Source organism: Zootoca vivipara, chromosome 2 (assembly GCF_965207765.1).
Source record: "Zootoca vivipara chromosome 2, rZooViv2.hap1.1, whole genome shotgun sequence".
Lineage (NCBI taxonomy): Eukaryota > Metazoa > Chordata > Lepidosauria > Squamata > Lacertidae > Zootoca > Zootoca vivipara.
Genome location: NC_142584.1, coordinates 71,460,396 through 71,475,066, shown reverse-complemented (window position 1 = coordinate 71,475,066; position 14,671 = coordinate 71,460,396). Strand labels below are relative to the sequence as shown.

The 14,671-nt window shown below is 46.4% G+C and overlaps 1 protein-coding gene across 3 annotated transcripts in view; it reads left to right on the top strand.

The window, feature by feature from the left end:
* DNAH1 (dynein axonemal heavy chain 1) overlaps positions 1–14,671 on the top strand; it is a 122,904-nt gene that overhangs the window by 12,358 nt on the left and 95,875 nt on the right. For all 3 annotated transcript variants that reach the window (XM_035106095.3, XM_088662192.1, XM_088662193.1), the window contains exons 3-9: positions 282–354; positions 4,842–5,016; positions 5,913–6,069; positions 7,004–7,136; positions 9,142–9,303; positions 10,329–10,581; positions 13,521–13,678. In XM_035106095.3, the coding sequence (XP_034961986.1) occupies positions 282–354; positions 4,842–5,016; positions 5,913–6,069; positions 7,004–7,136; positions 9,142–9,303; positions 10,329–10,581; positions 13,521–13,678 (1,111 nt within the window). The remainder of the gene's footprint in view (positions 1–281; positions 355–4,841; positions 5,017–5,912; positions 6,070–7,003; positions 7,137–9,141; positions 9,304–10,328; positions 10,582–13,520; positions 13,679–14,671) is intronic.

Genomic DNA, 14,671 nt, shown 5'->3' with positions numbered 1-14,671 from the left:
ACTACTAACACGTTTTCTCTTCAGCTGTAGAGGCTGGGAATGTGTTTGTCTTTTAATTAATGTTGAGAATCTCAGGGAATTGCACAAGCCACTGGATGTACCATGAGATGTCATATCTCATTCTTTGCAGTCTGATTCCTATTTTGAAAACTAGCTCACCAGATCATAGCTTGCTTTTTTCTTTTCTCTCTCTCTGTATATGACCAAATCTTGTTTGCTCATAGAATTCTATACATGTTTCTGTACTGTCTCTTTGTAATCCTTATTATATCAAACTTCAGGATGTGAATGCAGGTCCGAATGTATACAGGGACTTACTGAAACAGTCAGAGCATGAGGATCACACGCCAAAAGGTAAGCACACAGAAAAGGCTGTTATCATCACTTTCCTCCCTAGGAAATTGGAAGAAAATTGAGCTCCTGTAACTGGGGGGAAATGTGAAATTTGGAGACTGTGATTGATCATTGAGAGTGCCAAAAGGAACAGAACAGTCAAGCGAAGTCAGGGCAGAATAAATATCTCTGGATTTACAGACAAGTGGACTGTAGCAGCTGTGCCCCAGTCAAGTGGGTGGGAGCCATGCTGAAGGGATCAGAAAATTGAGAAGACCCAATAGCTGGGCTTGTTCAAGGAGCTTGAAAATGAAAGGGAGGGGAGAACGTCTTTTGTTTGGGGGGATATGGGAGATAGTACATCTACCCTATGAGGTAATTTAGGCTGAGAGAAAGTGATTGACCCAAGGTCACCCTGTGAGCTTAGGATCATAGGAAGCTGCTTCATACCGAGTCAGACCAGGAGTCCATCTAATTGAGAATTGCTCATACTGCCTAACAGCAGCTCTCTAAGGCTCCAGGTGCGAGTCTTCCCAGCCGTACCTAGAGATGCTCTCCCGCAGAGATACGTCCTAGATCAGGGGTCTGCAACCTTTAAGACAAAAAGAGCCACTTGGACCCGCTTCTGAAGGAAAAAAAAAACAGGAAGCCGCAAAACCATTGCGACATTTAAAACAAATATAACACTGCATATATTGTTTCTTAACTTAATGCTATATATACAGGATCGTGCAGTCAGCTGTCAATCTGAAGAAAAAAAGGACTTTCACTTAACAGTTCTTGTGCTCAGGTCTTGCTTGTGGGTTTCCCACAGGCGTCTGGCTGGCCACTGTGAGAACAGGATGCTGGACTAGATGGGCCATTGGCCTGATGCAGCAGCCTCTAAAGAACACACTGTTCTCCACTCCCAGCCTAGTTCCCTGACTCCATTTCTAAAACTGTCCAAAGGGGTAGCGGCTTCCTAGCATGCCTAGATGTAAGCCCCTCATCCTATACAGGCTGCCACCCCTGCTTGCTCCACTCGCCATCCCCTTTGCCAACCCTATTTCCCCCACAGCTCACCAAACCCTGCCCCCTTTACACCTAACGGTCCTAACCGAAACCCACCTCTCTTTGCACCTCACCCAGCCCCTCACCCATCTCCCTGCCTGAAGTCCCTCCCCTCCCTGCTTGGCCCAAGCCCCATGCCTTTTCAAAAGAGGGGGGAAGTACTTCAGAAAGCAGTTTGCCAGACAGCTGTTTTCATATGAAATTAAGGTTGCAAACTTCTTTCACCACCCCTGCTCCTTTGAGCAACAGTCTGGCCTGGCAGAAATTAACAATCAATACTGTAGAGGTGTTGTTGTTTTTTCACAGCACAGAGATAGCTTATGATTCATTTCCTCTGTATGTCGGGTGCAGGAATTGTTTAATAATAAGAACCAGTTGCTCTTTACAGTTTGATGGGTCAGTGCGTCTGGCTGTTAACCACAAGGCTGGTGGTTCGAGCCTACCCAGGGATGGCTCACAGCTGTGGGCAGGATTCCTGCATTGCAGGGGGTTGGGCTAGATGACCCTCGGGACCCTTCCCATTCTACAATTCTATGATTGTATGAAATAATCCTTTAACCAAATATTAAGTGATGCTTTATTGCATTCTCTGGATTTTTAATACAGCTGTTCCATGCTCAAAACTAATCCAGTTACAGAGCAGGAAAAAAGGCATGGAAGAGCATTCCCTTTTCCAAAGGGAAGGAGGGGGGAAAGGCAGAGCGGGCGAAGAGGGCGGGGCACACACACAAACCACAGGGGAGCAAGTAGAGGTGGGGAAGTGTAGAACGCTGGCTGTGTAAAGCAGCCTTTGTCAACCTGGTGCCCTCCAAGAGACTTTGAATCAGCACCAATCAGCAAGAGATTTACTGTATTGAAGTATGTATTGAAGGGGGAGAGAGCTGATATTGCAGCTATAGAACAGAAGCAAGCAAAAAAGGGGGGTGAATGAAAGAACAGTGCTCAAGAATGTGAAGGGTAGGTTTATATTGTAGCAGAGCAGAAAGAAGAACTTATTCAAGCTCCAGTTCTGACATGCAAGGAAAGGGGGCAGGGGAACAAACAGTCTCTCTCTCTCTCTCTCTCTCTCTCTCTCTCTCTCTCTCTCTCTCTCTCTCTCTCTCTCTCTCTCTCTGTGTGTGTGTGGGGGGGGCAAAGGGGGGCAGAGAGAAGAAGGATGCAATGAGGATGGGGGGGGGGATAGATGAAAAGGAGGACCAGTTTGAGAGGGAAACACCGTGAGGGGGGGAGTGAAGCGAAAACTGAAAATCCTAAAAGGAATTTGGGGGGAGGAGGAGTGTGGGGAAAGAGAGAGAAGCATGGGGAAAGGGGTGGAAAGAGAAAATAAAAGAGAAAAGTCACTATCAGGTTTGGATTGGAAAACAGCCTTGCATCCTGTGGAATACACTTCAAATGGTAGATCTTGTTAAAGGAAACCACTTTTTTATCATTCAAACAAAAGGTCAAAACACCCCAACATTTAATTGTTATTTCCTCCGTCCTGTCATCAAAAGGGGGCAGGAAAAAGGACCTTATACATTTTATGAATGAGTAACAGATGGGACTCTAAGACTGAGGAAACCCCTTTTTCAGCTCCTGACTTCAAAGGTGCTATGTGTTTACACTTTCAATTGACACTCTCAATTGGGAGAGATCAGATAAGACAATAGGTGTGCATTCCAAACCCGCTGATGTTACAATGGACTGATCAACGAAAAGCAGCCAGCAAGGAGGCTTTACTTTAACAATTAATATAAAATTGAGATTTTAACCGATTCACAAAATTCCAGTGCCAGCTCCCCTCTGCTACACAGAACTCATAAATAAAGCGAACCAAGAGCACTCGACCACCCTCCTACCCCTCTTTCCCCCCTAGGAAAGAGACGAGCCCCCACCCCTTACACACCTCTCCCGCTCGCCCCACCTCCGCCTCCCGAGGAGGCGGCAGCAGCAGCAACAACAACACCATTTCAGCGGCTCCTCAAAAGCTGCCCTTTCTCGCAGCCGCGCCCGCCTCTCTCTTTCCCAGCAAGCGTGTCTCTTTAACCCTATCAGGGCTGGGCTATCCGTGCCTCCGTCACCCAACTCTTCCAGCCTCGGCAAGTCCACCATTTCGGAGCCGGCGAGTAGGAAGCCCCGATAGGGTTAAAGAGGCTGCGTGAGCCAGGCAGGGGCAGAGAGCCACGGCAAAGCTGTAAAGGAGCCGCATGCGGCTCCGGAGCCTCAGGTTGCCGACCCCAGTCCTAGATGAATAAGTGAAGATTTGAGCATAGTGTGACACAGGAGGAGCCAACATTTCTCAGTGCGTGTTTAGCATTATGCATATATGCATAACAAACATTTTCACTTCTCCAAGATGGGATGGATGATAACTGTTCCCTCTTCACTTGTCCCTGGGTTTCATAACTGCTGATTTCACCATGAAACTGGCAAGAGTTACAAAATAACTTAGACTAAATACAAAGCACAGATGTTGTTGTTGTTTAGTTTAGTCGTGTCCGACTCTTCGTGACCCCATGGACCATAGCATGCCAGGCACTCCTGTCTTGCACTGCCTCCTGCAGTTTGGTCAAACTCATGTTGGTAGCTTCAAGAACACTGTCCAACCATCTCGTCCTCTGTCGTCCCCTTCTCTTAGTGCCCTCAATCTTTCCCAACATCAGGGTCTTTTCCAGGGAGTCTTCTCTTCTCATGAGGTGGCCAAAGTATTGGAGCCTCAGCTTCACGATCTGTCCTTCCAGTGAGCACTCAGGGCTGATTTCCAAAGCACAGATAAACAACATTAAACGGAAGATAAGTAAAATAGATAAACCCATTCCCATTACTTCAATGGAAGTGGAAAATGTGAAAGATCTCATGGATTTACAACAGAGGTCGGCAACCTAAGGCCCATGGGCCGGTTCTGACCCGAATGGGTTCTGGATCCAGCCCGCAGATGGTCCAGAAATCGCCGCATGGTTCTGATTCATATCATTCGGGAATTGCTTTTGCGCATGTCTGCAGGTCCGGAAATCGCTTTTGCGCATGCCCAGATGCCGAAAATCGCATCTGCGCAGGAGCGATTCCTGGCATCTGGGCATGAGCAAAAGCAATTTCCGGCACTGCGCCAGCCTGACCCACAGACGATCTCCGCTGGAGTGATCTGGCCCATGCCCGGTAAGCCTTGCCAACCTCTGATTTACACTATTGTTCTTTAATCTGGGTGGAAGAGAGGGAAATTTCCCAGAGCTGGGCCCCCAAGCATTGGAAATCACCACAGATTCTGTCCTTTGCAGGGTGGGAGCAGTTTTTGCAATGTGCTTGCAGCTTTCTCTGGGCAGATTCCACCAATCTGCTGTTTTCAGTGGCTTAGGCAGTGCCTTCGCTACTATAGTGGTCACTTCAGCCAGACTCCCAGATAAGTCTGGGACTGGGACTCTTACACTAACCACATATTTTTTAAAAAATGTTTTTGTTTTCTTAATCTTGTTTCTTGCCAGTCACAACATTTGAAACTCCTGAGAATATTGGGTCTATTTTGAATGCCCAACAAATTGGACCAACTACAGAAATAATCAAAGAGACGGACTTTCCATTGCAATCATATAAGCCAAAAGTACAAGTTCCCTTTGAGGTGATTCCAGGACAGTGCCCTCGGAAGATAGCAATTGAGAGGTAATTGTGCCAGGAAATGGCTACAAAGGGCTTGTGTACAACACTTTGCATTTGGATGTGCAGCTCTGGATTTCTATGTAAATCACAGAGAGTTATGTGAGCCTATACTAAAACTATTGAAATGGGTAGGCTTAGGCTCCTCTAGCCCGCCCTGCATAGGTCCAGGTTGTAAGATGGCAATCCTTCAGAGAGGTAGATACATTTCTCTGGTTTCAGTGGGCATTGGAGTGCCATATTTTTATACGATTGGGCTACATACGTTGGCTTTTCTCACAGAACCTCAGCCTGAGGCTCCATGGACAAAAATCTACAGGCTGATTTGGAATGGTCTTCAGAATAATAGAGGAGCTTTTGAATCAGGTTTAGAAGGGATGCAGGTGGCGCTGTGGTCTAAACCACAGTGTCTAGGGCTTGCCGATCAGAAGGTCGGCGGTTCAAATCCCCGTGACGGGGTGAGCTTCCGTTGTTCGGTCCCAGCTCCTGCCCACCTAGCAGTTCAAAAGCACGTCAAGTGCAAGTAGATAAATAGGTACTGCTACAGCAGGAAGGTAAACGGTGTTTCCATGTGTTGCTCTGGTTCACCAGAAGCGGCGTAGTCATGCTGGCCACATGACCCGGAAGCTGTCGGCGGACACACGTCGGCTCCCTCGGCCTATAGAGCAAGATGAGTGCTGCAACCCCAGAGTCGTTCACGACTGGACCTAATGGTCAGGGGTACCTTTACCTTTAACCATCTCTGACGACATTGGACTTCCCCAAAACATATAGTTTTGGCCTGTCTCTTTACTACACTGTGTTACTCAATTTACCTTATTAGTCAGTCCTTGAAACAGATGAACAACAATTGAATCGGGTTTCCTGTAAATATGAACTGTTTAATCTTATTATTTAACCAGGTTGAGACGATTATATCTCAGCCTGGATATCACTCAGCTCTTAGAAATGGCAGGGATAGATTCCAATGAATTGATGCCAAGACACCAGGACCCTGACAATATGCCAACTATTGAACAGAGGAAGGACCCTCTTTTCCCCATCTATCTCCCATTACAGGTAAGATATGGGATTCAGTGGTGCATGTGATCTACTTCAGGGATTCCTAAGCCTTTTGCAAAGTTGACCCAGCAATTGCATTTGATGATGACTTTCCATTAAATAATCTGTGTGTCTCCATGGATATCTAATTACCATTTGGAAATTGCTGCTGTGCATTATGTCTTAACATTGGATTAAAAATAACCAGGACACTGGGGTGGGCTGGGAGGTGGGGAGTGGATGTGGCAGCATTAACGGTACTTAAAAGAAGCTGAATAGTGTTACAAAAGCCTGGTGCCTGCCCCGATCTCTGCCAAGCAGTAACAAGAGGGTGCATAGGGCTGCAGGCATACATACAGGGTCTGTGTCCCTTTGGAGAATAGAAGACACGGCACAGACAGTCGTGCTTTAAGAAATGGGGGTTATTTGCCTATTTGCACCTTCAGTCTGCATGGAGGGAGTCCAGATCTTACAGCATGGCCCAAAGCATTGCAGGTAACTTTCAGTTTCTCCCACAAAGATGGATCTCAGCTGTTTCCCCCCCCTTTCTTCTTCCCAGAAGCCCCTTGCCCTCCCCCAGAGCAGTTACCATGGCAACCTTCCAGGCTCTGGTCACACCTGGGGCAGAACCCTCAATGGCTCTTTACTGTAATGTTAACGGGTCTGCTCATCCCTCAGCCAGCCAGGCTGGTTTGCATAAGGCAGCCCAGGAATTCCCTCTCTGGCACAGCTCTGCAATTAGTTTTTAAATCCATATTCCAATCAAAATCCTAGTATTTATATCAGGCTTCCTCAACCTTGGCCCTCCAGGTGTTTTTGGCCTACAACTCCCATGATCCCTAGCTAGCAGGACCAGTGGTCAGGTTTGATGGGAATTGTAGTCTCAAAATATCTGGAGGGGCGAGGCTAAGGAAGCCTGATTTAATGAATTTCTCACTTCTTGCTTACTTAGATTTTTGATAATGAAGAGTATGATTGCCGGACTCCAGAAGAGTGGCTTTTGTTGGGTGTGGAACCTGAATCTGAAGACCGGAAACCTATCCCAGGAAAAGCACTCCTGCCTACAGATGATGAGCTTGGGCATGGTAAAGCATAGATGTGATGCAACTGAGTTATTTCATTTATTACAAAGATTACAAAATAATAGTTGAATACAAGAGAACCATGCTTTTCTCACTCCAAGTATTTTTGTTTTGAAGCATAGCAGATCAAAACATATTATGTTTTCTTGCATTTTGCATATATTCTAAGGCAGACATCCCCAAACTTTGGCCCTCCAGATGTTTTGGACCACAATTCCCATCATCCCTGACCACTGGTCCTGTTAGCTATGGATCATGGGAGTTGTAGGCCAAAACATCTGGAGGGCCGCAGTTTTGGGGATGCCTGTTCTAAGGCCTCACCCTACCCTGAGTGGCTCTATGAATCCCTACCAATGAAACATGGAAATTAATGTTTTTAAATACCTTATTTTTCCTTGTATAATATACACCCCTGTATAACACAACCCCTATTTTTTAGGACTCCAAATGAAGAAATCCCCCACACAGAAGAAATCTGTGTATAAGACGACCCCCATTTTTAAACTGGAAAAAAATAGGGGGGGGGATATATTCCGTCTTATACACGGAAAAATACAGTACTTTGTTTCAGTTAACAGTTAAGTGTATTTTATTTCTGCTGAAATTCATGGGAGTCAGGCTGTTGACATTAGCATAATGTTTCATGTGAGTGGAGCTAAACTAGTACTTTAATGTCTGAACTTGTGGTATTTATGCATTTCATTAACTATTTTATAAGCCATAATTTTTAGACATGGTGTCTGATTTTTAATGCCTCTGTAGCTGGTTGTACAATGTGAGATTCTTGTGAGTTAATTTTTCAAAATATGTGGAGTGGTTGCAATTCTTCTATAATCTAACACAAATGACAAGTGCTTCTATCCTAAATATTAAGTCCTGTAAGTTGACCACTTTAGTTAGAACATGTGCCTATCAACATTTCTGCATTATGTGAGTGCCCGGAGAAGGTTGGAGGATGGATGGCGGCTAACAGATTGAGGTTGAATCCTGACAAGTCAGAAGTACTGTTTTTGGGGGACAGGGGACAGGCAGGTGTGGGGGACTCCCTGGTCCTGAATGGGGCAACTGTGCTGCTGAAAGAGCAGGTGTGCAGCCTGGGAGTCATTTTGGACTCACAGCTGTCCATGGAGGTGTAGGTTAATTCTGTGTCCAGGGCAGCTATCTACCAGCTCCATTTGGTACGCAGGCTGAGACCCTACCTGCCCGCAGACTGTCTCACCAGAGTGGTAGATGCTCTAGTTGTCCCCCACTTGGACTACTGCAATGTGCTCTACGTAGGGCTACCTTTGAAGGTGACCTGGAAACTACAACTGATCCAGAATGCAGCAGCCAGACTTGTGACTGGGAGTGGCTGCTGAGACCACATAATACCAGTCTTGAAAGACCTACATTGGCTCCCAGTACGTTTCCGAGCACAATTCAAAGTGTTAGTGTTGACTTTAAAGCCCTAAATGGCCCCGGCCCAGTATTCCTGAAGGAGCGTCTCCACCCCCATCGTTCTGCCCTGAGACTGAGATCCAGCGTCAAGGGCCTTCTGGTGGTTCCCTCACTACAAGAAGCCAAGTTACAGGGAACCAGGCAGGGGGCCTTCTCGGCAGTGGCGCCCGCCCTGTGGAACGCCCTCCCATCAGATGTCAAAGAAATTAACAACTACCGGTATCTGACGTTTAGAAGACATCTGAAAGCAGCCCTATTTAGGGAAGTTTTTAATGACTGATGTTTTAATGTAGTTTTAACCTTCTGTTGGAAGCCGCTCAGAGTGGCTGGGGAAACACAGCCAGATGGGTGGGATATTAAATAATAATAATAATAATAATAATAATAATAATAATGCTTTCCTGCTAAGGTACTAATACGTGTTGGCGTGCCATTGAATATTAAAGGAGATACAAAATATGGAACCCAGAACACAATGCAGGATCGTGAGGTTTGTAAGACTGTGAAGAGGACTCTCTGTAGTTCTGCCAAGACAATTGTGTTAAAGTGTTTCCCTGTCTGTCATTCTCAGAGGACCCCAAAAGTCGCAAACTGATCTATAAATGGATAGATGTTGGTGTTCTGGATTATGATGAAGAGACAAAATTTTACTTGGTTCATAAGACAAACAGCCTGGGTCTAGTCCGGGATGCAGAAGGGAGACGTGTACTTAATGGAGGAATGACTGAAGGAGGTGGGCATTGATTTATTTTTTATTGGATTACAGGGAAGAAGTTAAAATCAAGAGCCTCTCTATACCCAATTAGCTGCCTTTGATTCATGAATGTCTTGGATTGTGATGCATCTTTTTGCCTTTTTAATAAGCGACCACAGAATATTTTCTTTTTCCTGACAATCCTTTGAAGATTCATAGAGGTGGATCATAGAATTCTAGAGTTGGAAGGGACCCTGAGGATCATCTAGTCCAATCTGCTGCAATGCAGCAATATGCAGCTTTCCCATATGGGGACTGAACCTGCAACCTTTGTGTTATGTGGACAAATTCAGGATTATTTATAAAAGGACCTCCATTCTCATCATTCCATTACTTGGAACCTGATCATGTCCATGTTTCCTTGGAAATAAGTCCCACAGAATTTGGTAGGGCCTACTTTTGGAGGGTCACAATTAGATGAGACAGCAGGGGACCCGCGATCACATCTCCCACTTTTAAAAAGCCAGTGGTCACCATTGGGGGTGAGGAATAACTGAGCAATCAGATTGGGACTCTGGTACTGGGAGGAGGAGACATAGCACCTTCCCTTAGGCTGCATTCATAATCTAAATTTCAGCTCCCAGCCCCACCACAGCTGCTCTTTGTCCTATTAAGTTCCATATGATGATCACATGTTTTCCTCCACATGATTAACTGCAGATGGTGGGGGAGAGGGTAGTTTTAGTTTAGATTAGGAAAGCAGTGTGAAGGGAATGATTCCCTCTCCCCACCCTCCCATCTGCCTTTAACTTTTGAAAATACAGTGGAAGATACAATCACACATATCCCTCCTGTCTCATCTAGTCTGATACAGTGACATTTCTGATTAGTATTCTTCTGAGTCTCCATTTGGATTCTATTACTCATCATTCTCTTTTCTGCCACGAAACTCTCAGCTTGACACTAGCTTGGTCATAGTCTCACTAGATAATTTTGGCACCTGTTTTCTGCAATCTATTTTTATGGCCCCAGTGTGTTCACATTCTTTTCTGATTTCTCCCCAGGGAGAGCCCCACTAATGCCCTGTCAGTATTGGGTGCCCCGTGTCCGTTTGCTTTTTCTTGCTGAGGACCCCCGGGTTCATGCAGAGCGAGTGATTTCTGCCAATGACATGAGGAAGAAAACACAGGCACTGTTGTTGTATAACCTGTACGTTGACTGCATGCCTCTGGACGGAATGCAAAACATTGAAGAAAAGAGTTTGCAGCGGATGAAGCAGATGGCAATGGAAACTTCACGTCTGAGGAAAGGAAGTATGTAAGTATTGCAACAGTCCTTCATACTGAAAACATGTTTGGGGTTTTAACACCTTGTTTAGGACAAGGGAGGCCTAGCCACCTGGGTGGCAGGATAACTTCATCCTTATCATTCCCTCACACCCTTTTCTTCTCATCACATTTCCTGTTCTTTCTTTCCTACTTCCTCTGTTTCTGCACACCCTGGGAATTGTGCTTTTCAGAGGCAGACCTAAAAAACTAAGGAGGAAACCAGTAAACACAAGCAGGGCAGACACCTGCAATTAATTTGATGCAATTCAGATGCAATTACACCAGGCTGTGCTGTGTTGTGGTACCATTCAGTAAAACCACCATAGATGTATGGTGCAGACTTTTAGTGTTTGAAGACTTTAAGGAGCACTGATCTAACTTGTGGTATTTGGGGTATTAAGTTGCAGCTCTTCCAGAAACTAGCTGGTGAAATGTAGAGGTCTTTTTAGTGTGGTTATTAGAGCCCCTTCGTGTGATTCACTGAGAGCTTCTTCCTGGTCAGGTGCTGCTCTTCCCTTTCTTAACAACTGCTTGTGCATCTTCAAAGATTAGATAATGGTAAGTGAAGGGGTATGTGGGAGATCTTTCAACCGGAAATCAGGTGAGCATGGCACGGCGTCTTGAGTGGGCACAAGGTAGATCATAGAATCGTAGAGTTGGAAGGGACCGTGAGGGCCATCTAGTCCAATCCACTGTAATGCAGGACAGGGGCGTACCCAGGATCAAAACTGGGGGGGGCAAGGGGCGGGGCCAAGGCACGGGAGGGGAGGGGCCACAAAGTGGGAATGTGGGCGGGGCTACAGAGCCCAGGTGAAATCAAAATAAACCTGAAGCGACGGCGGCGAAGGGGAGAAAACCAGCGGCCGCCTAGAGGAGAAGAGGGAAGTCTGGGGGTGGGCGGGGGGGGGGGAGAGAAGGGAACCAGGCTTGGATCGGGGCCTCCGCGGAGGTCTGGAGCAAAGCCCCGGCCTCCGCGAAGCTATCCGAGGCTCCGTTGCTGCAGCGGTCTGGCAGGCGCTGAACGACTCCCGACGTTCGGGAGACCTTTGAGCACAGCCGCGCTGTGCGCATGCGCCCTGCACGGCGGCCGCCGGAGTCCACAGCCGCGCTGTGCGCATGCGCCCCGCTTTGCGCATGCGCAAAGGTCTCCCGAACGTCGGGAGCGTCAGCCCTTGCCCCCTCCCACACAGCGCGGCTGTGTGGACTCCGCACGGCTCGGGCACAAGAGACTGCTGCGGGCGCCGAACTCGCGCTCCGCTGGGCTGTCCTCCGCCTCTGCCCACCAGCCCCGCCGGCAGCGCCACTCTTGCCCGCAGCTGCCCGACCGGCCCTGCCTCTAGAGTAGGGCAGCGGCCCCTCCCTGCCCCGCGGTGGGTACGCCCTTGATGCAGGAATTTGAACATGTAGACTCCCATCCAATTTGAAATCTTACCGGACCCTGCTTAGCATTGCAAATATGCTAGCAGTTTTATTGCTGCACCACTAGGAGGAGATCACTGCAAGGATGTCTGATTTCCAATTGTTTCACGATAGCAATGACAATCTGTTTCCCCTTGCCTAAGTTAGGATGCTAAGTTCATTTCTGGTGTGGAAAACAAATTCCTAGTCTCGGGATGTGCTCAGTGGATTTGTAACTGGCTTACTGACCGAACCCAAAGGGTGCTCATCAATGGCTCCTCCTCATCCTGGAGAGTAGTGACTAGTGGGGTGCCACAGGGTTCTGTCTTGGGCCCAGTCTTATTCAACATCTTTATCAATGACTTGGATGATGGGCTTGAGGGCATCCTGAGCAAGTTTGCAGATGACACCAAATTGGGAGGGGTGGCTAATACCCCAGAGGACAGGATCACACTTCAAAATGACCTTAATAGATTAGACAACTGGGCCAAAGCAAACAAGATGAATTTTAACAAGGAGAAATGTAAGGTACTACACTTGGGCAAAAAAAATGAAAGGCACAAATACAGGATGGGTGACACCAGGCTTGAGAGCAGTACATGTGAAAAGGACCTAGGAGTCTTGGTAGACCACAAACTTGACATGAGTCAGCAGTGTGATGCAGCAGCTAAAAAAGCCAATGCAATTCTGGGCTGCATCAATAGGAGTATAGCATCTAGATCTAGGGAAGTAATAGTACCACTGTATTCTGCTCTGGTCAGACCTCACCTGGAGTACTGTGTCCAGTTCTGGGCACCACAGTTCAAGAAAGATACTGAAAGACTAGAACGTGTCCAGAGGAGGGCAACCAAAATGGTCAAAGGCCTGGAAACGATGCCTTATGAGGAACGGCTTAGGGAGCTGGGTATGTTTAGCCTGGAGAAGAGAAGGTTAAGGGGCGATATGATAGCCGTGTTCAAATATATGAAAGGATGTCATATGGAGGAGGGAGAAAGGTTGTTTTCTGCTGCTCCAGAGAAGCAGACACGGAGCAATGGATTCAAACTTCAAGAAAGAAGATTCCACCTAAACATTAGGAAGAACTTCCTGACAGTAAGAGCTGTTCGGCAGTGGAATTTGCTACCAAGGAGTGTGGTGGAGTCTCCTTCTTTGGAGGTCTTTAAGCAGAGGCTTGACAGGCATATGTCAAGAATGCTTTGATGGTGTTTCCTGCTTGGCAGGGGGTTGGACTGGTATGGTCCATGGGGTCACGAAGAGTCGGACACGACTAAACGACTAAACAACAATACAGTTCTAGGTGTCACACAACTTGCCCCACTGCCCCTTGATCCTTCAGAATCTCCTGCTGTCCCATTCCAGGTCTACTATGAAGCTCCCTTAATGTGCTGCAAGCACTTTTAATGAAGAAACAAAGCACATGCAAACACAGGAGGCATGAAGATGGGACTATAGAGATATATGAGTGATGCAGACGCAACATTGTGAGAGGTCGTTGTTCATTCTGTTAATTAGTTTTTTAATTATGCTTAGCATTTTAGAGCGGCTGCAGCTCCTGGGGAAAGAAGTGTCCCTAGACTTTGAGCGAACCATGAACAAGATTAACTTTGACAGAATTGTCACTTCCAAGCCTCAGACGTTCTATTATGTCACTCTGCCTGAGAAAGAGGAAGAGAAGGTGCCACTGAAGGGTAGGTGACACAGTAGAAAAAGACAGCAGCAGAGTGTAAAATCTTCCCAGGGGGAAATTACTCTGTTTCTTGCAATTAACTTTAGACTATGATTGATATGTTGCAAAGGGAGATGTACCAATCCCATATTATATTATTATATTTTATAGTCTTAATTATTTTACTTATAAGCTGCTTAAATAAGTTTTGTTATTGGGCAATATATAGATATTGGAAATAACTCAGTGCCAGCGTGTTCCCTCATGACAAAGTCTGGCAATACAAACTGTGTATATATATTTGCATCCCAAGCTTTCTGGGTAAAAGAAATTGAATGGTACTGATGAGAGCAAGTGGCAGCCATTAAGATACAAACAAGCTGCTGCCATGGATCCTTTGAGGGACAGAGCTAGACTAGCCAAGGGTTGAGGCAATGCCATGCAAGATGGCTGCCACTCCTTTGCCTCAAACCCTTCAAGGAACAGTGATCAATAAGCAAGAGTATGTGTATTCTGCAATTCTGCGAAAATATATAGCATTCTGAGAATCTCATTGCTTTGAGAAAGTGAGTTTCTGACTGTTAGAACTACAAAGTTGTATTTGAAAGCTTGTGAGCAAGAGTGGGGGGGGGGAGAGGAGAATTAAGATTTCTATGGGTCAGGAGGATTGGCTTCAATGCTTGACCATAACTCCTTTTCCATTTCTAAGCAAAATGAGCAGGAATGTACAAATTTGTTTAGTTTTCATAATTTATACAGATCCAGTTGTGTTTTTTTTTCTGGACACAGAAATGTGGGCATCTTGCTTGCACCTGGAAATTACAGTAGGGATGGCCTGTGATTCTGGCACCACCCTTGGGCCTTGTGTGCCTGGAGGCTTCATGCTCAAGGAACAACTCAGGAATCTTCTTTTTTTAAAAAATCTCTGCTTAAAGAGAAGTGGTGAGGCAGGAAAGGTAAAGGGGTGGTGGTGTGGTGAGGTGGAGGCACGGCCGTCTTTACCCGGTGTCACATG